We start from the raw sequence: 24,890 nt of genomic DNA, 5'->3' as shown, positions 1-24,890 counted from the left end.
AGGGTGCAGGCAGGACTGGGGACACGCTACTCCCCAAGAACAGCCTTGTCCCCGGGGGTCACCTGGAGCAGGCAGCCCAGGTGGGCAGCTGAATGCGTCATGACCCAGCCACAGTGGGTCCCATGGGGCTGACCCTGCTGTTTTGAGATGATTGTTTTGGGCTTGGCTCCTCTGTATTGGTTTGTGGCCAGTTTTAACCAGTTCACAGCTTTTATAAGGTGTGGGATGAATGGGATCCTGTGAGTGCCAGAGGGAACCCAAGCCTGTGGCTGCCGGTGCCGGTGGCTGTGCGAGTCCACATGCCCGGGGCGGGTGGCATGGCTCTCCAGGAGGCAGGGACCTGCTCACAACCCAGACCAGACTGGAGCAACCCCGGAGCTCCCTCACAGGCTTTGGGCTGCAGCATCTTCCCTTCCAGGATGGCCCCAGCGGCCAGACGAGCTGATGCTGCCCCGCGGCAGGATGGGGGGGATGTCTCCTGCCCCCTGCTCTTCATCCAGCTCAACCAGCTCCTCAGCACCCCGGAGGGGATGGAGTGGAGGGAGATGGCCAGGTAGGCAAACCTGCGAGGGCCACACTTTGGGAGCCCAGCCTTGCAGCTCAGCTGGAGCCCAGGGCACCCCCAAGAACCGGTGGTTCCTCAGCCTCGTCCCCAAAGCAGGGCTCCGGTGCCCGCGCTGCGCTGACTCATTTCATGGGAAAGGGCAGGGTGTCAGTCAGGGCGGGCAGTGACCCTGCGCGGGCACAGCGCCCTTCCTCCTGCTCCTCTCTACTGCCTCTCCAGGGCTCCAGCAGCTGCGCCGGGGCTCGGATGTCCCGTACCCCACAGCACCCCTCCTCTGCTCGGCAGGGGCACAGGAGTCTGGGAGCAGCAATGCTTCTTCCCCCGGGGATCGGAGAGTCTGCGGGGAGTGCCAAATCCGCCGGGCCGTGGCTCTGCCCAGCCCCCAGCCCCCTTCTCCCCGCACGGCTGCCCTGCCGGGCACGCTCTCCCCGTGCAGCACGGCGAGCGCCCCGCGGCAGCGCGCCCACCCCGCGGGACAAAGGGAAGCTCTGTCTGTGCCCGGCGTTAAAATATTTGGCATGGCCTGAGCGTGGAAACAGCTCAAGACACTTCTGTTCTGACTCCAGCCAGCACTGCTAATGGCAGGGCCACCCCCAGTCCCGGCGCAGCCAGGGGGTGGGTGGGCTGGGAGCAGCCCTGGGGGGTGCTGGTGGGTGACAGATGGGACATCAGCCAGCACTGTGTGCTCACAGCCCGGAGAGCAGAGGGTATCCCGGGCTGCACCACAGCAGTGTGGGCAGTGGGGTGAGGAGGGGGTGCTGCCCCTCTGCTCTGCTACAGCGAGACCCCCCTGGGACATCACATCCACCTCCTGTTCAAGTACATCCAGAGGAGGTCATGGAAATGATCCAAAGGCTGGGACAGCTCTGCTGGCACAGCTCTGCTATGGAGACAGGCTGAGAAACCTGGGGTTGTTCAGCCTGGAGAAAAGAGTCCAGGGAGACCTCAGAACCCCTTCCAGTGCCTAAAGAGTCTCCAAGAGGGCTGGAAAGGAACTTTTACAAGGGCTGGAGTGACAGGATGAGGAGGAATGACTTCTCACTGCCAGAGGACAGGGTTAGATGGGATAGTGGGAAGAAATCCTTCCCTCTGAGGGTGGTGAGGCCCTGGCACAGGTTGCCCAGAGAAGCTGTGGCTGCCCCATCCCTGGAAGTGTCCAAGGCCAGGTTGGATGGGGCTTGGAACAACCTGGGCTGGTGTCTCTGCCCATAGTAGAGGAGATGGAACAAGATGAGCTTCAAGGTCCCTTCAAACCCAAACCATTCTGTCATCCCGTGACTGTTGAAATCCCCCTGATCAGATCGGAGTGAGGTGTGGGTCTGCAGGAATGGGGATGTGACCACCTTGGCTGCCCACCTGCCCCTGCTGCATGAACCCTCTGCAGACCCCTCTGGGCCCCCCAAACCCCCATGCTAAGCTCAGAGATGGACACAGGGTCCAGCTCCCACTGCCTGGCAGAGGACACAGGACTACCTTGCTGCTGACCCTGCACATCTCCCCGGGCAGGTGGATAAAGTTCGAGGAGAAGGTGGAGGATGGCGGGGAGCGCTGGAGCGCGCCCCACATCCCAGCCCTCCCCCTGCACAGCCTCTTCCAGCTGAGGACATGCCTGGAAAAGGGGACGGTGCTCCTGGACCTGGATGCCGCCAGTTTCAAGGAAATAATCGGTACGTGGGTAATGCAGAGGTCATCTCTTGGGATGGGCTGGTCCCCAGAGAGGGACAGGCCACCAGGAGGTGCCTGTAGAACAGCACTGGTGAATGACAGACGGGCACCTGGCATGGCTGCTGCTCCAGCTACGGGGGCTTTTCCCTGGGCAGTGAAGCAGGGGGACTCAGGGCTGTCCCTGTCCCTGCTGCAGATAAGGTGCTGCCTGGGCATCCCGAGGAAGCAGAGCTGCAGCCCGCACTGAGGGAACGCCTGGCAGCCCTCCTGCTCCTCCAGCCACGGCACCAGCCCACGAAATCCCTGCTGCAGCTCCTCGCCGAGCTCGCCCTCTCTCCTTGCCGAGGTATCCCACCAGGAATCCTTCCAGTGCCACCAGCCCGGGGCAGTGCCCACACTGCCTGTTCACTTGCACACGTGGGGCTGCAGGAATGGCTTCCTCCCTTTCTTTGCAGAGAAGGCCAAAGGCAGCTCTGAGCCCGGAGCCCAGGTCTCCAAAACGCCTCTTAAGGAGCAAGTAAGGCAGGATGGAGCTGGGCTGGGAGCAGCTGCTGCATCCCAGGTGCCCAGCCGCTGCATCCCGAGCGCTGCATCCCTTTCCTTTCAGCTGAGAAACCGCTTTAGGAAGAAGATCCCACCGGGAGCTGAAGCTGCCCACGTTGCTGTCGGTGAAGTGGAATTCCTGGAGAAGCCCTTCACCGCCTTCATTCGCCTCAGGCACGGGGTGTCCCTCGGCTCGCTGGCTGAAGTTGCTCTCCCCAGCAGGTAACAGAGCACGGCCCGTGCCCCTGTTCCCCCTTTGTCCCTGCCTCCCCATTCCCTCCCACGCCACACAGGGCTTTGCTCGGCCAAAGCAAAGGGAATTGCAGCCCTTGCCACAAACAGTCCCAGAATCCCGGCTCGCTGCTTCCCCTCCGGCTTTTCCCAGCTCCTTAGGAGCGTTTCGGGATGGGCTGAGAGTGCAGTATCTGTTGGGCAGCCTGGGAGGGACATCCCCTGGGTCATCCCCATCTGGGGTCTGCATTCCCTGTCCTTAGGAGGCTCTGGATGCTCTCGACTCACTGCTGGGAGCAGGGGGCGGGCGGCGGGACTCAGGTTTGCAGGAGTCTCTTGCCCTCCCGCTGCCCACGACACTCTCCTGAGCAGCGGGACGGGGTGGGGGGAAAGAAGCCGGGAAAGAGGTGTTCCCCCACGGCTGAGGAACGCAGCTGTGAGGGTAAATGGTCCCGTGTGTCCCTTGAGCTGGGCGCTTCCTCAGGGAGCGTGCGGAGGAGGCAGGCGGGGATCAGGAGGGACATTGCCACCTCCTGGTCACTCTGCCCAGAGCACCCGTCCTGCAGGAGCTGCGAGGAGCAGGACACCCACCCACCTGCCGCTCTGTCCTCGGTGGCAGATGGGTGGCAGGTCCCCGTGGGTCTCGCGGGTCTCATGACAGCCCCTTGCCCTGAATTTCCCCCCTTCAAACAGGAGGGGAGGGACAGCTTGTCCCTACCCATCCCTTTGCCCATGGTACCATCCCCTGGCCATGCCAGGCTGTTCCAAAGGCACAGCCACCACCTCGGGGCTGTCTCCCAGTCATGTCCATCTCCAGGGTTTCAAGGTTTTCACATCGCCGTGGTGCAGGTGCCCGGGTGACAGCAATCCCGGGTGGCTTCTGTCACCTCCCACCCCTTGGAGCAGGCTCCAGGGGACCTCCAGCCCCACATCAGGGCTGCAGCAGGTTCTGCTGAGCCCCACTCAGCCCCACTCATGCTGCTGGAGGAGTTTCCCTGCGCCCTCTCTGGAGGTTTGCTCAGGGTAGTGTCCTGGAACCGCTCAGCAGTCTCAGGGTTCCCAGACTGTAACAGTTTCTGCCAGTTTTGGAAAGGAGGGGAGGGCTTGGTTAAACATTTGGCTGGACTGTCCCTCTGTGGACCTCATTATTTTGCACCATCCTCTGAGGTGTGGGATTTTCACCATATTTTATCAAGGACTCTGAGCTCTCTTCCCAGTCTCCTCCCATGTCTCCAGAGTCCATCAAACCTGCTGTCCATGCTGCCAGCAAGCTCTCCTTCCCTGACACTCCTGCATCCTGCCTGTGAGCAACATTCCCTAGAATGTGATCCCACAAACACCTCCAGCCGAGACCTTGATCCCACAGACACCCCCAGCCAAGGATGCATCCTCCTCCTCTGCCCCAAAGACCTCTCCCCCCACACCCTCCAGCCTGGGTTTCTGCAGATCCAGTGGGGTCCTGGTGTCCCATGTTGTGGGCTCTCTAAGGGCAGCCCTCTTAGGGTGGCAGGAGCCCCCCGAGCCTGGCCATCTGCTGTCCCCAGCATCCCCATGGTCTCCCCTGGGAGAAGCATCCCCCAGGGAGCAGAGGGTTGTTCCAGAGCTGTGCTGTCCCACCCACAGGTTCCTCTTCATCCTGCTGGGTCCCCCCAAAGTGAAAGCCTACCAGGAGGTTGGCAGGGCCATGGCCACGCTGCTGATGGATGAGGTGAGCCTGGAGCAGCACTCATGACTGGGATGGGCCTGGGATGGCGACACTGGGGCTCCTCTCCTCTCCAGGCAGCAGTGGAGGGCAGAGGATGGGCTGAAGTGGTGGTTTCCCTCTCCCGGGATAAGAACACTAAGGTTTGGGGTGGGTCTGTGGGATGTAGGGGCACTGGTTGCACTGAAGTGGGAGGGTTTGTTCCTTGGGGAAGGCTGCAGGCTGGGAGGAAGGCTCTGACGGGCTGAACACTGGGACATGGTGGCTAAACCACAGCACCTCCCCACAGCTCTTCCAAAGGGTTGCCTGGCAGGCTGAGCACCGAGAGGACCTCATCACAGGGATGGAGACGTTCCTGGATGAGCTGATTGTGCTTCCTCCTGGGAAATGGGACCCCAGTGCCCGAATTCCTCCGCCGAGCTCTCTGCCATCTCTGTGCAGGAGGTGGGCTGAGGGGGCACCCCAACCTCTGCCAACCCCTCTGCAGGGTCCTGGGGGGCACATGCCTGCCTGTGACACTGAAACTTCCATCTCCATGGGGATGAAGCTGCCCTGGAGCAGGGAGGTCCTCCCAGCCAAGCCCCTCTGCAGTTCCAGCCAAGGACAACAACTCTGGTCCCCGATGCTGTTAGTGCTGCTGTCACACTTGGAAAGGGATGGCAAAGCCACCCCACATGCCCTTCAAAAGGAGCTGCTGGGAATGCTGGGATTCAGCACTCGGATGTGAAGCTCATCCTCTGAGCAGGACACCCCGGGCTCTGCCCAGCTGCTCCAACAAAACTAGACCTGTGAGCTCTGGCTCCAGGGCTTGCTGGAGGAGATCATGGCTGGGTTGGAAGGGACCTCCAAAGATCACCCAGTCCAATCTCCAGTCTCTCCTCCTCCTCCTGATCTTTCTCCTCCCCATTTTCAGGGGACACATGAGGTCTCCCAACCCTGCTTGCATCCCTGTCCCCTCTCCATCCTCCCTTTGCCCTCACAGTGTCCCCTGGGTGCAGCTGGCCCCTGAGGGTCCCAACCTGAAGCCCGTCTCAGGCTCTGCTCTGCCACAGGACCGCTGTGGACCCACCAGAGCAGCAGCCCCATGGCAACGGGGCCATGGCAGCAGCTGGGGACAGAGCCAGCCCAGGGCACCCCCGCTCCGGGGAGGAGCTGGAGAGGACGGGCAGGTGGGTACCTGCAGGAATGAGGTGGTGGGTGACGGATTTGGGGCAGGGCAGTGGCTGCCATGGGGCCACCAAACCCCTCTCAGCTGGTGTTTCCCAGGGAAGGGACCATCCCTTGCCGTGTGGCTGTGTGTGGGGTGATGCCCAGCTGTGGAGGCTGCTCTGACACCTCCCTCCTCCCCTCTGCCCCAGGCTTTTCGGGGGGCTGCTGCGAGACATCCGGAGGAAGGCACCGTGGTACGGCAGCGACTTCTCTGACGCCCTGCACCCCCAGTGCCTCTCGGCAGTGCTCTACATCTACCTGGCCACGGTCACCAACGCCATCACCTTCGGGGGCATGCTGGGGGATGCCACTGCCAACATGCAGGTCAGTGTGGCCGTGGGGTGCCCGGCACCAGCCCCGCTCAGCCCAGCCCACGGGGCTCCTTGGTGCCCACCTCCCACCAGTGCTCCCGGGGCATCCTGAGCATCACCCAAATCCTCCTCCTTCCCCCAGCACTGACCCTGCACTGTGCTGCTGGGAGGGACAGGGCCAGAACCCCCCTCCGTGCCTTGTGCCTGGCACCCCTTCCCTGCGTTTCAGGGGGTGCTGGAGAGCTTCCTGGGCACGGCCTTTGCTGGCTTCATCTTCTGCCTCTTTTCGGGCCAGCCCCTGACCATCCTGAGCAGCACGGGCCCCGTGTTGGTCTTTGAGCGCCTCCTCTTCTCCTTCAGCCAGTGAGTTCCCTGGCAGGGATGGGTCCTCAGGCCACCGTCCTCTGGCCGGGGCATGGGCCACCATCGCTGCAGGCGAGTGTTAGCTGTGAGGTTTTGGGTCACCCTTCCCCCCAGGGACTACAGCCTGGACTACCTGGAGTTCCGCCTCTGGATTGGGCTCTGGGTGGCCTTTTTTGGCGTGGTGCTGGTGGCCACTGAGGCCAGTCACCTGGTGAGGCACTTCACCCGCTTCACCGAGGAAGGTTTCTGCGCTCTCATCAGCCTGATATTCATCTACGACTCGCTGAAGAAGATGCTGAGCCTGGCAGATGCCTTCCCCGTCAACTGGCAGTACCGGCTGGACAACGTCACCTCCTACAGCTGCACCTGCAACTTGTCCAGCCCCGGTGAGCCCAAGAGCTGCAGGTGGGTGGGGAGCAGGAGGCTGCTGCCCCAGGACCCCACTGCAAACCTGCTGCCTGGCCAGACGGTGGAGGAGGCTGTTTAATCCCACTCTCACCTGCACGACCACATCACACCTTTCTCCGCTTCCCTCCATGCAGTCTGTCCATCTGTCCCTGCCTCCTGGAACTGCCCTGGCACCAGACAGGGCAGTGCCAGGAGCGAGGAGAGCCCTGGCCTGGTTCATGTCGCTCCAGGATGGGGGGTGGCAGGGGCTGGAGGGGTTTGCTTTGCCATTTCTAGCCCAGTCTGTAAACCAGAGAACGTTTCCTGGGGCTTGAAGGTGTGTCCACACTGACCCTGGAAACAGCACCCACACCAAAAGGATCAGTGCTAAGCCAGCCTGGGGACAATGGTGCATCCCCCCTTGGTGCTCCCTTGGCACCAGCCAGGCCCAGGACCTCAGGGTCCATGGGGTCCCATCCAGTATCCCAAGCCCTTGGGGAGAGCCTGAGGACATGCACTAATGGCAGCACTGTCCCAGTCATCCCTGATGGAGCCAGCAACAGCCTGACCCTCCATGCCCTTGCAGGTCACAGTTCTGCAGGGAATGACACGCTGCTGCCCTCGGCCCTGCTCCCCCCACAGGTACAGTCTCTGCTCCCAGACAGGTGGGCGAGGGGCTGGGGGGACCCAAACTGTCCACACATGACCCCTCCTCACCTCCTGTCCTGTCCCTGCAGCCTCCCACCACCCCAGAGGGGATGAGCAGGACCCAGTGCCTGGACCGAGGCGGGCACCTCCTGGGCAGCAGCTGTGAGTACGTGCCCGATGTCACCCTCCTCTCCTTCCTGCTCTTTGGGGGCACCTTCCTCTCCTGCGCCGCCCTCAAGCGCTTCAGGAGCAGCCGCTACTTCCCTGCGGGGGTGAGCATCCTTCTGCCACCCCTGTGGAATGGCCACCCACCCCATCGGTGTGGGGATGGCTCCAGGGGAAGCTGCTGGAGCAACCCCCATCCCAGGCACCCCAGGAACCCTTTCCATCCCCACATGCAGGTGCGGAAGGTGGTGAGCGACTTCGCCGTCATCCTGGCCATCCTCACCGCCTGCGCTGTCGATGCCGCCCTGGGCCTGGAGACCCCCAAGCTCCTTGTCCCCAGCGAGCTGAAGGTGCTGGCAGGGTGGGCATGGCACTGCCAGGGCGTGGGGCTGTGCCCCCCACAGTGTCACTGTCCTTCCCACTGCCAGCTGCAGCCCTGCGGGGGTGTGGGCTGTATGAGCAAATGGGAAGGGGCTGAACACATCCCATGCCCTGTAAATAACCTGGCTCAGGTCTGGACTGACCACATCCCTGTGCAGCTCACACTGCAGCAAGAGCCACAGGCTCACCTCTGGGCTTGGGCTCCTCGCCCTGGCTGTGTGGGGGGGCTGGCAGTGGCTCAGATCCTGGCTTGTGGTGTCCAAGATCAACCCCCTGCTCTGCCACAGCCAGGATGTCCTTGTAGAGGACATGGTAGGTCACGCTGCCCAGAGGCATCCCCAGGATAAAGGAGGATGCTCTTCCTCTCCACATCCCTGGGTGCCTGTTGGGCTCCAGCCTGGTCACCTGGGGCTGGTCCTTCACCCCTCTGTGCCACACACAGGTGGGTGGCAGCTGCCATGACCCTTCTGCTCTCCACAGCCCACAAACCCCGCACGGGGCTGGATCATCATCCCCTTCGGAGCCAACCCATGGTGGGTGTGCCTGGTGTCTGTGGTGCCCGCCGTCCTCGTCACCATCCTCATCTTCATGGACCAGCAGATCACAGCCGTCATCCTGAACCGCAGGGAGTACAAGCTGCAGGTGAGCAGGGGACAGGGGAAGGACCCAGATTCCCAGCTGGGCCCCGCGGAAGCATCCGGGGCAGAGTGGGACCCCAAACCAGCCAGTGGGGTGGGCAGATACCGCCCCTCTGATGCTGCCAGGGAGACAGCTCACCCCCAGCCCTGCTGCCTCTCCCCCTGCAGAAAGGAGCAGGCTTCCATCTGGACCTCCTCTGTGTCTCCCTCCTGATGGTTGTCACCTCTGTCACCGGCCTCCCCTGGTACGTCTCGGCCACCGTCATCTCCCTGGCACACATGGAGAGCCTGAGGAAGGAGAGTGAAACCTCGGCCCCTGGCGAGCACCCCGAGTTCCTGGGCATCAGGTACACAAGCCTGGCCCTGCTCGGGGGGACCCCTTGCCCATGGCTGCAGAGCCAGGGGACAGGGACATGCCCACCCTGGCCATCAGAGGTGGCTTTGGGGACACCGGGGTCTCCCCAGGGATGCTCCCATTCCCTGTGCCCATCCAAGCTGAAAAGAGCAGAGAGCCCAGAGCCAGGAGGGCAGGCAAGGGGGTGGGCTCCCAGGGGACCCCTGTGACACCTGCACTGCCACATGCAGGGAGCAGAGGCTGACAGGCCTGGCCGTCTTCATCCTGATGGGAGTCTCTGTCTTCCTGGCCCCCGTGCTCAAGGTAGGGAGCCTGGGTGATGGGGGGCCTCTTTTCCTAGGCTGGGGATGTCCTTGTCCTGCAGGGCTGGGGCATTCCTGCTGTCCCTTGTTCCATGGATCCAGGGGAGGCTGGCTGGCAGGCAGGGAGCTGTGCACTGCGTGGGTAGGGGCTGGGCAAAGGATTTGGCTCCAGTGCAGCAGGAGGGGCAGCACAAAAGGCACTGTGGTCATGTGTCAGCTGGCCACTGTCCCCGTGTGCAACAGGGTCCCCTGTGCTCCCCACACACACCCCACCACCATGAGACCCTCCACACTGTTACACGGAGGTCCCAGCCTGGCTGCTGGTGGTTTTCACCTGCTGCTGCAGTAGGAAAAGCCCCTCCAGTGGCCCTGGATCATCTGGGGACAGGTGGGAGGGGCCTTTTCCTCGACCTCTCTCCTCACCCCTGAGGCTGCCCCTGTACAGCCTTTGCTATGGGCACCCCAACAGCCTCATCTCCAAACTGGACATATGTGGAGGATGGACTGTTAGATGGACGAGCAATTGGCTGGATGGCCGTGTCCAGAGACTTACAGTCAGTGTCCCTACATCCAAATGGAAACCAGCAATAAGTGGTGTCTCCCAAGGGTCCCTACTGAGACCAACACTATTTAATATCCTCATCCAGGATGTAGACAGCAGGATGGAGCTTGTTTGCAGGTGACACCAAGCTGAGAGGTGCAGTGACACCCCTGAGGGACAGGATGGCATCCAAAGAGACTGTGGAGGACACGGGCCTCATGTGGTCCAACAGGGGCAGGCTGGGCTGCTGGGAACGAAGGAGGCAAAGGCTGTGGGGGCTTTTACACAGGGGAGGGCACTTGGCAGGCACAGCCCCCCAGGGCACGGCCCCACTGCCCCCCATCCCGCTGTCTTGCAGCACATCCCGATGCCGGTGCTGTACGGGGTGTTCCTGCACATGGGGGTGGCGGCGCTGAACAGCATCCAGGTGAGGAGGGGCTGCTCTGGGACTGCTCTTTTGGGGATCAGGGGGTTTGCTCAGAACCAGCCTGGATTTTAGCTCTGCAAGATGTGCAGCCTGGCACGGACAAGGAGGGGGAAAAGCACCTTTCTGGGGCAGAGGAAAGGGGGCTGCTGAGAAGCTGGATTAACTTGTGCACTGATGGGCCAGGTGGTTTGGGAGAAGTGGAAGGACCAGTGGATAATCCAGACTTGCTCTCAAAGCCACAGGGGCTTCCCCACCTGGGAGCTGGGGACCTGCTGGTCCTTTATTGCTGCTGCTAAGCCAGCTCTGTTCTTCTCCTGAGAAACCTATGGTGAGGGAAAAAAAAAAAATCCCCACCCCAGAATTATCTACACCACTTTTCTCTCTAAACAGTACATTTTCTTTGCAATTATCCTGCTTTGTAGGACAGGCTGGGAAACTCCCTCGCTCCCTCCCTCTGCCTGGGAAACCCAGAGCTGTTCTCTGGAGGCTGCAGCAGTTTCCTGCAAGCAGAGAGTTCGATCAAGGGCTGTTATCTCACAATTAACCCATTAAGGCCACCTTGAGCCCTTTTGTAGAGGTCTGCCTGGAAAGTGCTCCCCCTGGCCCGGGGGTGGTGGTGACAGCGGGACCACCGGTGTTGCAGACCAACGCCCTGTCCCGGCACCGGCACAGATGGCAGGAGGGCTGAAGTGCACAAACAAGGGCAAAACCCCATCCTGCCAGCCCCGGGGCCCAGCAGGGAGGTGGAGGTGTGTGACCCACCCGCCACCCTCTCGCTGCAGCTCCTGGAGCGTGTGCGGCTGCTACTGATCCCGGCCAAGCACCAGCCAGACCTCCCGTTCCTCCGCCACGTCCCCCTGCGCCGGGTGCACCTCTTCACCGTCATCCAGCTGCTCTGCCTGGCCCTGCTCTGGGTCCTCAAGTCCACAACGGCCGCGATTATTTTCCCGGTGATGGTACGACACCCCTGGAACCGGCAGCGCTGCCCTGGTGTTGGGCTGGGTGCTGCCCATCCCAGTGGGATGTTCCTTTGGGAAGGGGACACGGGTGCTGCACATCCTAGTGGAGTCCCCCTGGGATGTTCCTTTGGGAAGAGACAGCGGTGCTGCCCATCACAGTGGGGTCCCCGGGATGCTCTTGTGGGAGGGGATACGGGTGCTGCCCACCCCAGTGGGGTGTTCCTTTGGGAAGGGGACACGGGTGCTGCCCACCCCAGTGGGGTGTTCCTTTGGGAAGGGGACACGGGTGCTGCCCACCCCAGTGGGGTGTTCCTTTGGGAAGGGGACACGGGTGCTGCCCACCCCAGTGGGGTGTTCCTTTGGGAAGGGGACACGGGTGCTGCCCATCCCAGTGGGGTCCCCGGGATGCTTCTCTGGGTGCTGCCCTGGGCGGGGGCACCCGGCGGGGTGACAGCGTGGCTTTGCCACCATCCTTCCCCTCTCGGGGCAGAGCCGCGGGGGTGTCACTGCGGTCCCCTGGAGGGGTGACAGCGGGGTGTGACAGGGCCACGCTGCCCTGTCCCGGCGGTGCTGAGCCGAGCCTGGCCCCGGCCGCAGCTGCTGGCGCTGGTGGGGATCCGGAGGGGGCTGGAGCGCATCTTCCCCCCGCACGACCTGGAGTGGCTGGACGGGCCCCCGCCCGGGCCGGGGGCGGCGGGGACGGAGCGCCGGGAGCGGCCGGAGCGGGGCGGCGGCGCCCAGGAGGTGGGTGGTGCCCCGTGAGCTCCGATGGGCCGGGCGGGTGGCGGGGCTGGCGCGGGGGGCGCTCGGGGGCGGGCGCGGTGCGACCCCGAACGATGTGCTGTCTCCCCGCAGCTCGAGCCAATGAACCGCCCGGGGCCGCAGATCAACCTCTCCGTGAACTAGAGCGGGGCGGGGCCAGGGCCGTGCGGGGACATCGCCCCGGGCCGGGGGTCGCGGGCTCGGAACCCCCCAAAACCCCCCGGACCCCCCGCACCGCGGGACACGTGGCCGAGCGTTGACGCCACTGGGGGCGTGGCCTCGGGGCGCGGAGTGACAGAGCGCTCAGCCAATGGCACCCCGCACCCGGCAGGGTGGAGGGGGCGGGACATTTACTTTGATTGGCAGTCTCACGGCCCAATCAGCGCCCGGGACGGTGCTTCGCCCTGACAGAGCCCTCAGAAGGGTTTGAAGGGGAGGCGGGACCAGGGCGCCGCAGCACCCAATCGGAAGGCGCCAGACGCCGCGCGCCCTGAGCGACGCCCCTCAACACCAACCGAAACGCGCGGCTCCCGGAGGCGCTTTGATCGACAGCGTGCTCGCCCTATCAGCGCTCGCAGCCCCTGCGAAGCCCCTGATTGACGTCCCGGCGGACCAATTGTCTCGCGGAGAGTTCAGGAAGCGGGGCGGGGCGGAGCGCTCTGACCGCCTGGGCGTGCGCTCTCAGGGCAGCATGCTGGGAGCGCGTGACGCGACGCTGACTGACGTGCCCCTCAGCCAATAGCGCGGCGCCGCCGTCCCGGCGCGCCCAATGGGGTGGCGTGGAGCGGGCGGGGTGGGCGGGCGCGGCGGCCGCGGCCGGGGTAGGGTGTGAGAAGTTAGTGGCGCTGCCGCGGTGCCGTGAGGGGGGAGCGGGAGACGGCCGGGCCCGGACCAGCGCGATGCTCACGGACGGCACCGCCGCCGCCGCCGACGAGGAGATCGACTCGGTCGCGCCCCGCGCGCCGCCCGCCGCCGCCGCCGCTGAGCCGCCCGCCGCGGCCGGGCCCTCCCCGCTGGGCCTGCGGGCCGTGCGCCTCTTCGGCGAGGCCGGGCCCGGCGGGCCGGGGGGCCCCGGCGCGCCCGCGGCCGGAGAGGCCGCCCTCGACTTCAAGCTGGCGGCCGCCGTGCTGCGGAGCGGCGGCGGGGGCGGCGGGGGCGGCTCCGGCAGCGACGAGGACGAGGTGTCCGAGGTGAGCGCTCCCGGCCCGCCCTCACTCCCTCCCCTCCGCTCCGCTCCGCCGCTCCCTGACAGGCCGGGCCGGGCTCCCCGGGCCCGCCCGCCGGTGCCGGCGCTGCCGCGGCCATGGGCGGGTCCCGCGGCGGGCGCGGGGAGGGGGCGGGGGGCGCGGGGGTCGCGGCCCCCCCGGGGAAGGAAGGCCCGGCCCCGCTGCCCCCGGGATGTGCCAGGAGCGGCTCCCGGCTGGAGGCGGGTTGGGAAGGGGGCACGGCGAGAGATCCTGCACCCGGAGCAGAACAAAGTGGAGCCGCCCCACCGCCTGCCCCCTGTTGCTGCCCCGGGCTGGGGGTGCCTGGGCGCTGATAAAATTCCTCGCTGCATTATATATATATAAATCTATCTATCTATCTATCTATCTGTGCACACACACGCGTTTTTGTGCAACAGCAGTATCTCTTGCCCAACAAAATGGAAGAGAGGGTAATGGAGGTGCCTGCCTTTGATCTTGCAAACCTGCGCGGAGTTTCAAGGGGAGGCTGTGGGGGAGGGAAGGACCGGGGCCTTATCCCGACCCACACGGAGCATTGTTGGACCTGTAAAATCGAATCTAATATCGCTTTGTGTAGACCAGGGAGAGAAGGTAAAGGAAGGCTTTTATCTGTCACTGCTGCCAGCTCCTCCTTCACCAAAAGGTGAACGCTTGTTGTCTGTTTTACAAGAAGAGTTGAGGTCACAGAAGCGTCCCAGCCCTTTCTGTAGTTTTAGTGGAAAGCAGGAGAAAGTGGCTGACACTCCCAGGCTTGTTGCAGTGCCTGTGTTTTGGGCTTCTGCGGGAGGAGGGAATTGGCCAAGTTTACACCATTTTTGATTTGGGGGTGCAGGTACTTCACACATTCCTTCTGAAGAGGTGAGCCTGCACTCACCTTCTTGGGGCTACATTTTTTGCCTTCTATTGATGATCCTCTTTTGTCCGACCTTCCCTGAAACCTGAACTGATAGGTCTTGTCAGAATTTAAAAAAAAAAAAAAAAAAGTGATTAAACTGTCACAGACCCACATTTGCATTTTGCTCCTGACCACCTAACCTACATTAGAAATGGTGTTAACAGCAGGGCATTTAACTCAACTAGAAATCCAGTGATCAGGCAGATGAGCCCTGGCATGTGAATGTTCCTTGTGTAAGGGGTGTCCTGAACATGCATGTTCAGTCCCATGTGGGATTAGGTGTTCCAGCACATACCTGTTTTGGGGAGCTGGAAGACCTACTGTAGATAGAAAGGGACTCAAATAACTGATGAGTTTCTGCTCTCTGGGAGGTCTTTTATGTCACATTTTAATGCATCTTTGAAGATACAAATCAGTAGCTACAGAATCTGGAAAAGGATGGGAAATGTGCTGTATCAGGGTGTTTGTGACTCTTTACAAGGTGAGCAGAGTCCTGCTTTGAGAGCTTATCCCTTCTGAACCCACCCCATTATTTAAAGGATGTGAAGATTGGACAGCTGAGATGTTTACTAAGCATTCTTTTGACTAATAGCAAGTATTAAGAAAGACAGCCTATTATAAATAATGTGTCTGGGAGGTTGGCATTGAGGTGAAAAAAAAAAAAAAAAAAAAAGATGTTCCCAAACAGCTGTTAAAGTTAAACGACTCCTTTGAAAAACCTAAGAAAACCTTCCTTACTTAAAATATAGACTAGGAAAAGTGAAGTTGGAATTAAAACACTTGGAGGTTTCCAGAACACATGGAGAGGAGGTGGGCTAATCTCAGAGCTGTAAGTGCCTGAAGAGTTTTTCTGCCTTGTGTTTCTGGTTGTGGGGAGTCACCTGGGAAAGAAGCAGGAGTGGGAAGAATGTGCCTCACATCTGTGCTGGGCTGCAGGGAATGCCTGGGAGCACCAAGGGGGCATTATTTTTTTTTCCCCAATTTTTTTTCTTGAGAACTAAAGAAGCACCTGTTGTCAGTGGTGGTTTTTTGGTTTTGTTGGTGGTTGGTTTTTTTGGTTTTTTTTTTTTTTTTTAATTCTTTTTTGGGGCAAAGCAAAGGCAGTTCAGGTCCAGGGATGGAACATTGCAATTCTTGAACGGTGCTGCTTTGAGAACCCAGTCAGTGACTGTTTGGACTGTGGTCTTGTGCCATGAGTCACTGATTTGGGTGTATGCCTTCAGCTATTACCAGTGGGTGGAATTAGTGAGAACTAGAAAGGAGAATTATAAAAAAATCAAGAAAAAAAAAAAAAGAAAAAAAAAAGTGAGTATTTGCCATGCTGCCTTGATCTGTACTCTTCTCTGTACTTTTGAAGTCATAAAAATAATGGTACAATATTCTGTAGGCTCTGCTGCATGCCTGTGGGGTGGTATTTAGGTTTTGTATCCTTGTATTAGTCTGAGTTTAATATGCTAAAATAATTGAATTAGTCAAAATGGCAAATTGGGGAAGAAAAGAAAATCATCAGGGAAGCGCAGGACAAAGAGTGTAACGAAACATTTATCTAGAGAGTGAAAAGAGCAGTGTATTTTAGCCTAACCTTTTGGAAAATATATTGCATTTGTGAGATCAGATCTCCAGGTGCTTTGCAGTGGAGAGTGCTGTCCCCATTTTCCAGGTGAAGGGGGTGTGCCACATTTATCCTGCCTCCTAGAACTGGGAGAAAATCCAAGCTTTTTGGTCTAGCTCAGTTTTTTCCTATGGCAGTGACCAGGTTGGGAAACCAGGGGCTGAAGTGGATCCTGCACATATTAGTTGTATCAGGTCCAGGGGGTGAAATTTAAATGCAGCTGTGCAGAATATTTTCTCGAATTGCCAGTTAAAATTATCCCATGCAAATAGAAACAATTGCAAGCTGAAGCACGCCTTTGGTCATGGAGGGAAGAGGCCAGGAGGGCTGTGCTATTCCTGGGTAAAACAGGGAGCTGTGGAACTCCTGGGCACTCAGAGGAGCTTCCACCGCCAGAGAGATGAGGTGGTTTTGACCTCAGTGCAAATAATTGCTTTAGTTGCCTTCTGAGCAGGATCGGGGTTTGAACACAGCCTTGAAGGCAGCTCGTTCAGAGCGAGATTTTTGGTGTGACTTGAAGTGTTATTATTGCCACCCCTCGTGAATTTTGCTGGCACTTCCTGTGGTGCCAAAGGCACGAGCTTAAAGAGCCTCCTCCGCCCTGGCTGTGAGGGCTGTAGGTCAAGGTGAGGGTGTGCTGGGAGGTCAGTGATGAACAGGGTGTGTCCATGGGGTCTTTGTTGGCCACAGAACGTGCAGGTCTTCACCAAAAGCCTGATGGTAACAAAGTTGAAGCAGGTGATAAATGTGGCCTTGTTAAGGCTCGGGGTTGGTGGTTTGCTGAGCTGTTGTAAATCAAGCAGGAGAGGCCAGCTGTGCCCACAGATCCGGGGGATCTGGGAGCCTGGTTCAGTAAGTGGCTTTTGGCAGGGAGTGTGTAAATGTAGCAAATCTCTCGTATTCTGTAATTCAGGGGCTGGGAGGCCTTCAATGACAACTGGAGCTCACCCAGCCCTTGGCTATGGAGCGAGCTCAGCTCTGCTTCCCTCTCCAGAGCTGCCTCCACCAACTCGCCTTACTTAAGCCTGTACCTATTGCATAAGCCTCTGGGGATATTTACATAAAGCATAATTAAAGATCAGACATAACATCCCTCCTACAAGGAGTGGAGTGAATAGTCCAATGACACACTCTCCAGAGCGCTTCAGTACCCGCAGATTCTGTCCGGGGTCCCCCTCCCCAAACTGAGATCTCTTAATTCTTAAACTGGCTTTTATATTCAGTGTAAACACATAATTGTTTCAAATTGGCAGTGTTGTCAATTAAAGTCATTGCTGTGTTATTAAACCTTCTTAAAGTGGGTCTGCTTTGTAAATGGTGTGCACGGTTTGACTTGAGAGGTTAATGAAATGCTCGTATTTTAGTTTTCTGTATCATATTAGAAACAATAGCAGCATTTTCTTTACCATAAGGAATAGAAATTCAAAAAGTAGATGCTGATTCAGGTAGATAATGTTAAAGCCTTTTCTCTGAAGAATGTAGGTTTTAGTTCAGTAGTTGATGTTTTTCTAGTTTTCACGAGGTCATTGAAAGTTGATGAGGTAAGATGTGGAACAAGACAGAAAATTTTCTTGCAGGAATTATTCACTGATTAGAAACAAATTAAGAGATAACAAGTTCAGGTTTCCAAAAGTATTGAGATGACACTTCAGTATGCAGGAGGTTGGTTAGTAGGTTATTCATTTATTCCCAGCCTGATTAGACATCTAACTTCTGGAAAATCTTGGTAGGTATCTCAGTAACTTTGCAATTCTAGCCCGTGGTAGCCAGAAACAATCAGCCTGGTGATGGTTAGTAATTGCTGTTCAATACACTTGCAAATGAACTGATTTCTGAGGTTTCTTGCAGAACTCAGGATCTTCCTTCAGTGCAGCCTGACCCAGTTGAGTACATGACCTAAAATAAATGTCAGCAACTGTTTTCTAATGATAGGTGTAGAAAGTAAAGATGTGAAATACTACTGTATAATTATATAAATATGCAGTGCAACCCCTGGGTAAGGAGAGATTCGCCAAATTTAGCAGAACATCTATATTTAGGCACAAATTTGCACATAGGTTTCACCAGTCAACCGGTTACAGTGTGTGGTGGGGGGTGGGAAGGGCTCAGCTGAGCATTAGTGGTGAATCAGGAGTTCTGGTGTTCTGATTTAAATTGGGGCTTGATATTGGGATGCTCCCCTCTCTCCATTCCTTGCCTTGGAGGATGCTGGGACACAGCTGGATGATGCTGCTGGAGCATTCTTGTCCTCTGCTCAGAGCTCAGACCATCCCTGCAGCACTCCCTGGGCACAAGGGCTGCTGTGGAGGGCGGGGAATTCGACACTCAGGCACTCCTTTTCCTGGGCACACACGGGTGGCCCGGCCTTTCAAACTGGGAGCAGCTCCAGGGCTGAACTGGGGTGTTTGGTGGAGTTCCCAGCTGGGGCTCAGACCCTGCAGCTGGGGAGGCTGCAGAGCTTTGACCTCAGCGGGTCATTTGGAGTTCTTGTGACATGTGATGACTCCTTTAACATACTGAGCTGTCCCTGAGGAATGAGTGATTTATATGGAAAAGGGAGCCTTTCTTAGGTTTGTTTCCCACTGAAAACTTCATGAAGCAAGAAAAATAACTTCTGCATCTTGCTGGAGGACTCTTTGCAGGGCTCTGGGTTAAGCTCTGAGGCTTCACTTCAGGAGGGAGCTTTCATTTGCCTTCTGCAGATCCTTTCTTTCCCAGCAGCAGCCCATGTACCACACAAACACCATCCAGAGTCCTCTGATCTTCCTGCTGGGAATGTCCCTGTGTGGAATGGGACACGTTCCACAAAGTTTCAGAAATCAGTGATTTGTTCAAATACTTAGATAAAATTAGGAAGTTTAACAAAGCCTGGCCTCAGAGGTTATCTCAAATAAAAACTTTCTCATTGATGCCTCATGTGACCTCAGTCTAGGATAAAATGAAGATTAGTTTAACTGTCAAATGATAAAAAATACTATTTTTGTAGCAACTTCGTTACCACAGTTATAAAACAGTGCTGCCTCTGAGTAAGAGGGGTACAGGTAAATTAATATTTGGATTAAGGTGATCATTTAATTAAGATGATATGCTATAGTTTAAATATATACAGATATTTTTTATAATACAGAGAGTTTCTGTATTTTTTTCCCTAATAAGTAGCTCTCCCTTTTTGTTGGGAAGGTGCAGAGGTTTCATTTTACATATTTTTGAAGGGATGCTGAGCAAGTGAAATTTATGGAAACACATTCTATCATAGGATAACGTCTTCCTTTTACTCTTGCAAGTCATTACTTTCTCTGGTAACATGGATTATTTGAAAGTTTTATAAAATACTAGAAAATTTCCTCAGTTTTTGCAGCATTATGCACCTTCTGCTCAAATGCAGGTAGAAAACACTATTATGATAAATCATAAACTAAAGAATTGATCCTGTGCTGGATCCTGTTACTTCTTAATTGCTTGTCATGGGATGAAACCACTTACAGATTTTTGGCCTTGTGCTTTAAAGAGGGAACAATGCAGATTTTTTTCAAAATTATTTTCATCTTCAGCCCTTCCAAAGCATCCCAGAATCTGAGGGAAAATTGGCCTGGATTGAGAGGGGTTAGTTCTGGTTGAATTTGGATGTTGTGTCTGTCAGAATGCTGGTGGTAGGTGAGAAAAGACAAGTGTAGCTGGTTCTCCTGACCTTCTGAAAGGTGCCCAGCTGCATATCCATCCTGCAGGAAAAAATATTCCCTAGTGAAAAAAAAAAAAAAAGGATGTTTTATTGACTGGTGGACAATGGGCCAACTGATCTCTCACATTTATTTATATATTCTTAACATTTGATGTTTTACCTATGAGCTGGGTCCCTAAGTTATTCTCCTTTGCCTTCAGGAAAACACAGGGATTACTGATTAACCAAGATTTCCTTCCAGGGAAATCCCTAACCCAGCTGAACTTTTCCCTTTCCAAAATCAGGAATAAAAGTGATGGTGTCACCTGGTGGGTAGGTTGTCAGTCAGCCGTGTTCCAGGCCGAGGGGAGAGGGGAGATGGGCTTTTGGGGCTGAATCATCTGCTTCCAAACTCTGCTCCTTGACATCCTGTCATCCACAGTGTGACAGGGCAGCCAGGGGAAGAGGGAGTCTCTGAAGTGGGTTTGTTAGGATAAATCCAATAGCTTAGATAAACGTGACCCCTTGGAATCGTTTTTTTTCTGAAATAGTTACGTTTTTTAGCCCTTCTCGTGCTGCGTGTTGAGCTTTTGGCGGGTCTCAGTTCAGGCAGGGCTCTCTGCCGGGATGGTTTTTCTTTGGAATGGTGATGGCTCAGGAGTTGCATTGGGGTTTCTGCTGCTTTGGCAGAAGCACAGCGTGCACAGACCTGTTTATCCAGGCCTTGGAGAGAATAGCTGCCACCAGCCTGGGCTCTGAGGGGGGCAGAAAGCCCAGGATGGTTTTCAGTTTGCTGTAAGCCTCTAGATAACTTCATTAATCACTTGAAATGTTGAGATTTCTCTGTCTGGAATGTACAGCTTGGCCTGGGAACAGATTATTGAATTACTATTGCATTCATCAGATCCCCTTGTATGATTCTTTTCTTTTTAAGCATTGTCCCTTTGGATTGACAAGAGAGGTCATTCCCAAGAAAGTGACTTGTAATACTTGCCATCTTGGTTGACTGTGACCTTTTGCATCAGCAAACAAATGCATTTATTTTGAAGTTTCGTTCACTTTGTTTCAATGCTTGGGATTTAATACTTGAGCAAGGTCCCCATGCTGAAAGCCCTGGCTAAATCAATGCTACAATTCTGTTTTATGTTCTAATAAATGAGAATATTTAGTTCCACCAACTGTTTGTTGGTTTGAGATGAAGATGAGACACTATTTCTGCAGGATTAGTAAGACAGGAAAAAATGGGGCAAAAAGGAATATTAAGGCACATGGGGAAGATGTAGCATTGAAAACATGATTTAGAGTGGACTGAGATAGAATATATGAAAATCAGGAGTGTGTAGTGCAAGTGATGCTTATTTTAGTCAAGCTTAGGGGTCTCCATTCAGTGGTTTTCTTCAGGATGAAGTACTGTTGGGAATGCCAAGAACAGGCACTTCATTTACTGGGATTGAAGTGAATTTTGAATATGCTTCAGTTGTCAGTTCCACTTGGGTAAATGACAGCTCCTTGCTGCACAAGATTGTTTTGTGCATCAGGAAAACTTAGTCATAATTATTTTTGTTTATCAGACATCGAATATGTGATGGCTGAAGGCTGGTTTTAGCAATTGTTTATGTTTTTCCGGCAGTCACTGAGATGAGTAAAGCTTTCTTTTCTGCTACACAGGGAAAGTTTGTAACACTGCACCAGGAGGACTGGGCCTGTCCTGTGGCTTAATTTTTGTGAGGGTTAACTGAGGTGCAGTCATGTTGCTTATTGTTGTGAAACAGTGTTTTAATACAAATAAACTGCAGTGTTCTTGTTTGTGGGAGAACCATAGATCAGACAGCTCTGCCCAGGTGTGATGAGGTGTAGTTTGTAGTGTTCAGAACTACTTACAGGGGCATAAAGATATCAGGTGTCAGTTGGTTGCTTAAGAGAGAAATCGGGTAAGTGGTTAAATTGAACCATTTTGGCAGGTGCTTACCCAGGAGTGTCAGCTCAGGGTTCAGCATTAGTGCAAGAAAATTGAAAACCCGGGATCCTCAGTCTCTGGAAAGGAAGAGGAGCCCCATAAAACATCAATTCCACTGTATTGTTTTATCTGCACGTTTCAAGTACCAGCTGTCATTTGGATCACTGGCTGGTGACTTGGGGTGCCAGAGGGGAGCAGCCATAAAGATGTCAACCCTTTCTCACTACCCTTCTCACTACTTTCCCATCATTTTAGTCAGCTGGTGTGTGATGGCACATCAAGAACATTGGGTTTTACTTGTAGGTGCTGGACACTATTGAGGGCCTTGCCTTGCCTGCTATGGCAAAACATGACGCTGTATTTACTCTGTATCTATAGCAGCGTCTGCAACATGAACCTGTGCTCTGAAATGAACTCAACCACAGCCCAGATCCTATAGCTGCTTGCTTCATTAGCTGGTAATTGCTTAACATCTATGGGAATAAGGGCTGTCCTTTAGATAATCCTGCCTCGAGTTCATCAGCTTCCTAGTGCAGTTGGAGCTAAACAGATTTGCACTCCTTCTCTCCTCACCCTCCCCCCAAAGTCCTGTCCTGCCTTACAGAGCTGCTGCTGGGGGTGCTGAGCACTGACAGCTCTGCTTGAAGGTGGGAATGCTCGGGTTTGTGGACTCACAGGGAGCCCGGCTGTTCCCAGAGGAGTCATCTTGCAGCTTGTCAGACCCCTTTCAAGTGACCCTCCACGAAATTTAGTAAAGTGGTAGGAAATTATTTGTTGCCCTCCTTTTTGAGGTGTTCAATCAACCTGAGAAAGTGTTGGATGGCTGAGTGACTTATCACAAAGTGAGCAGTGCCTGGCAATGATGCTTCAGGTACTTTGTCCTCTCTGCATTGAGGTGGTGATGTCCCTGAGCACCCTGTGCCCCCCTGGGCTGGCTGGGTGCTGTGTAATCACGAGGTCCATAGAACTGGAGGATGGTGATTCACGGGTCGTTGTGGCTTCTGTCTCCTTGGGCTGGAACTTTGCTGTTTAATGGGAGAAACTGTCCTCAGACATTACAGTTCAAGCCCTAACAGAGTGGGTATGGTTTTACATCATTCGTTATGTCTGAATTGTTGTTCCCAATGATCCCATGTTGTTTCTACGTACTGACCCTGAAGTACCTCCCTGAAGTGTTTGTTTCATTTCTCTGGCTTTGAAGTGCCGAGGAAGGACGGTGTCCTGAGGCCCCAGGAAAGGTTGGTGAAAATACCCACATTTCTGGGTGGTTTTACCTCTTCCTTTACTCCATCCCTTGCAACTGAAATGGCAGTGCAGGAAGACAGCTTAAGTAGGTGCAAAAATGTTTGGGCTGGCAGGGGAAGAGTGTTGAAAAGTGCGTCTTAAGGTAAAGCAAAGCCAGGCCTTTTGCTGGTGTTTAGTCCACACCAGGGTGTCTGCGGTGCATTTATTTGTCACAGGGAGCTCCTGAGAGTGCCGTGTCAGTGACAAAGCCCTTCATTTTACTTTTTCCTTGGAATAATTGTTTTTCAGGGTTTTGAAGCTGACGTTCTTGATGTGTGCAGTTTAAAGGGGTTTGATGTCATATTTAAAATACAATCTCATTTTCGGTCTTCACTTAGTGCTGTGTCCTATTAGTATTCCCCAAAACTTCTAGAGCAGGATTGCAAGTATTAATCCAGTATTGACCTTTAATTTTAATAAAAGACACGACAGCATAAACTGTCAGACAAAGGCACAATAACTTTCTAGTGTGATCCTACCACAGCATTGCACATCCTGTTAATTATGGAAGGAAAATAGTTTAAATATAGATGATCTATTTCAACTTCACAGGCATGAACTTTCAGCCTGATCTACAGGCCTGTATTAGCTTTAAGGAAGCCAAGATCCCTCTTCATATATTCAGATATATTTAGCCAAATGTCTAAATGGAATTGATAGAGGAATAATTAGGAAAGGTTTTCCTAACACAAAAGGGAAAATCACATTTATTTGTGTTAAAAACAGGAGTTTAGGAGTCCCAGTCAGGGGCTTGGGTCCTCGTTGTTTGTAGATGCTCCACAAACGCAGAGCAAGGAGTGTTATTACCCCAGGAAGGTGTTCATAGCTCAAGGTGTTCCTGGAAAATGCAAGTTCAAGGAGATGATTTAATAGCAGCTTTCTCTTCCCTGTTGAAGGCTTTTTTGAAGAAAGAGTTCCCGGAATCTCTGGTTTGGCACAGGAAGGAGAAGGTGGATGGAGCTGTCTCTGCTGCTGCCCTTGGCTGCAGGAGGAGGGAATGGTGCTGTGCCACTACCCGGGAAGCTTTTCCATCCTCTGTAGCCTGTCAGGAACAGGCTATTTGTGAGCAGGTCCGGGCTATTCTGGGAAAAGTACTTTGCAGTGGTGCAACACAGGGAAGATCAGTTTAGATTTAATATTAGAAATGTGCATGTCATTGTCCATCTCGCACGAACTGCCGGCAGTGGTGGTGATGCAGAGTCCCTTCACCTACCCTGACCCGTGGTAAGCTCAGCATGGTATTAACACACAAACACTGATGTAGCCGAGCCCAAATAGCTGCAGTTTGGCTGCCCTGGAGGGAGGATCCAGCGGTGTAACTGGATCTGCAGAGCTGGGAGGTGCTGCAGCCCTTGGCAGGACCTCAGGGGAGGTCCCTCAGTGCGGTGGGTGAGTTGTGGACACTCCGCGTGGGGCAGTCCTGGGGTCCCGTGCACGTGTGGCTTCCTTGGCTGTTCAGTGGGAATTACTCCTGGTTGCAATTATTTTGGCAGTCAGAATAATGTCTGGAATCCATGTGTTCCTAATGAGCCTTACCAAGTAAGATGCTTATTAACTGCCCAAAGCAGCTCTCAAAATAATCCAAAAATAGACCAGTGACTGGTTACTCTATCACTTTGCTGCAGATCTGATTAGAATAGAGCAGTGTGCCTAAATTTTCCCACATGAGCAGTGTATTACATCTTCCAGGAATGCTAATATGAAATCTGTTTGTCTTCTTTCTTTGTTTCGATTTTTAAATGAAGTTTATTTTTTGTTTAAATAGCAAAATTTCTTTCATATATTTGGGGTAATTTGATTTTTTTCTTTTGAATTATTATTATGTGATCATTTTAGGTCACTTCCATTCACGAGAGATATCTGATCAATTAGGCAGTTTCTTTCTCTGCTATTAGTGATAAGATATCCAACTGTTCATCCTCTCTAGCCCTGTCTTAGTGTGTGAGAAGCTGCAGTGATTTACAGAAATGTCAGACATTCTGACTTGAAAATACACTGACACTTCTTCTTGGAGGCTGGCAGTGGTACAGCTATTTTAACATTTTGCATATGGATTTTTGGTATTTTCACACTCAAGGCGTATTTGTATTGTGGGTATGTTATT

The 24,890-nt window shown here is 54.9% G+C and overlaps 2 protein-coding genes across 10 annotated transcripts in view; both read left to right on the top strand.

The window, feature by feature from the left end:
- Positions 1-186: 186 nt before the first annotated feature.
- Positions 187-12,896, top strand: SLC4A9 (solute carrier family 4 member 9). Its single transcript, XM_027888648.1, has 19 exons — positions 187-553; positions 2,072-2,232; positions 2,427-2,576; positions 2,686-2,747; positions 2,838-2,995; positions 4,628-4,712; positions 4,996-5,204; positions 5,825-5,875; positions 6,065-6,239; positions 6,456-6,589; positions 6,704-6,975; positions 7,563-7,618; positions 7,714-7,896; positions 8,026-8,139; positions 8,651-8,812; positions 10,365-10,433; positions 11,216-11,389; positions 11,990-12,136; positions 12,744-12,896. Exons 1-19 carry the CDS (start codon positions 300-302, stop codon positions 12,894-12,896), a joined length of 2,769 nt encoding a protein of 922 aa, XP_027744449.1. The 5' UTR covers positions 187-299.
- Positions 12,897-13,053: 157 nt separating this feature from the next.
- Positions 13,054-24,890, top strand: part of LOC114059785 (ankyrin repeat and KH domain-containing protein 1-like) — a 98,275-nt gene continuing 86,438 nt past the window's right edge. For all 9 annotated transcript variants that reach the window (XM_027888631.1, XM_027888630.1, XM_027888629.1 and 6 more), the window contains exon 1: positions 13,054-13,344. In XM_027888631.1, the coding sequence (XP_027744432.1) occupies positions 13,054-13,344 (291 nt within the window). The remainder of the gene's footprint in view (positions 13,345-24,890) is intronic.

The sequence above is a fragment of the Empidonax traillii genome, unplaced genomic scaffold (genome assembly GCF_003031625.1).
Source record: "Empidonax traillii isolate 1590-97213 ecotype Southwest subspecies unplaced genomic scaffold, ASM303162v1 scaffold242:size1152717, whole genome shotgun sequence".
In the NCBI taxonomy this organism is placed as follows: Eukaryota; Metazoa; Chordata; class Aves; order Passeriformes; family Tyrannidae; genus Empidonax; species Empidonax traillii.
The sequence above is the reverse complement of the archived record's forward strand: the minus strand, read 5'-3'. Positions and strand labels throughout refer to the sequence as shown.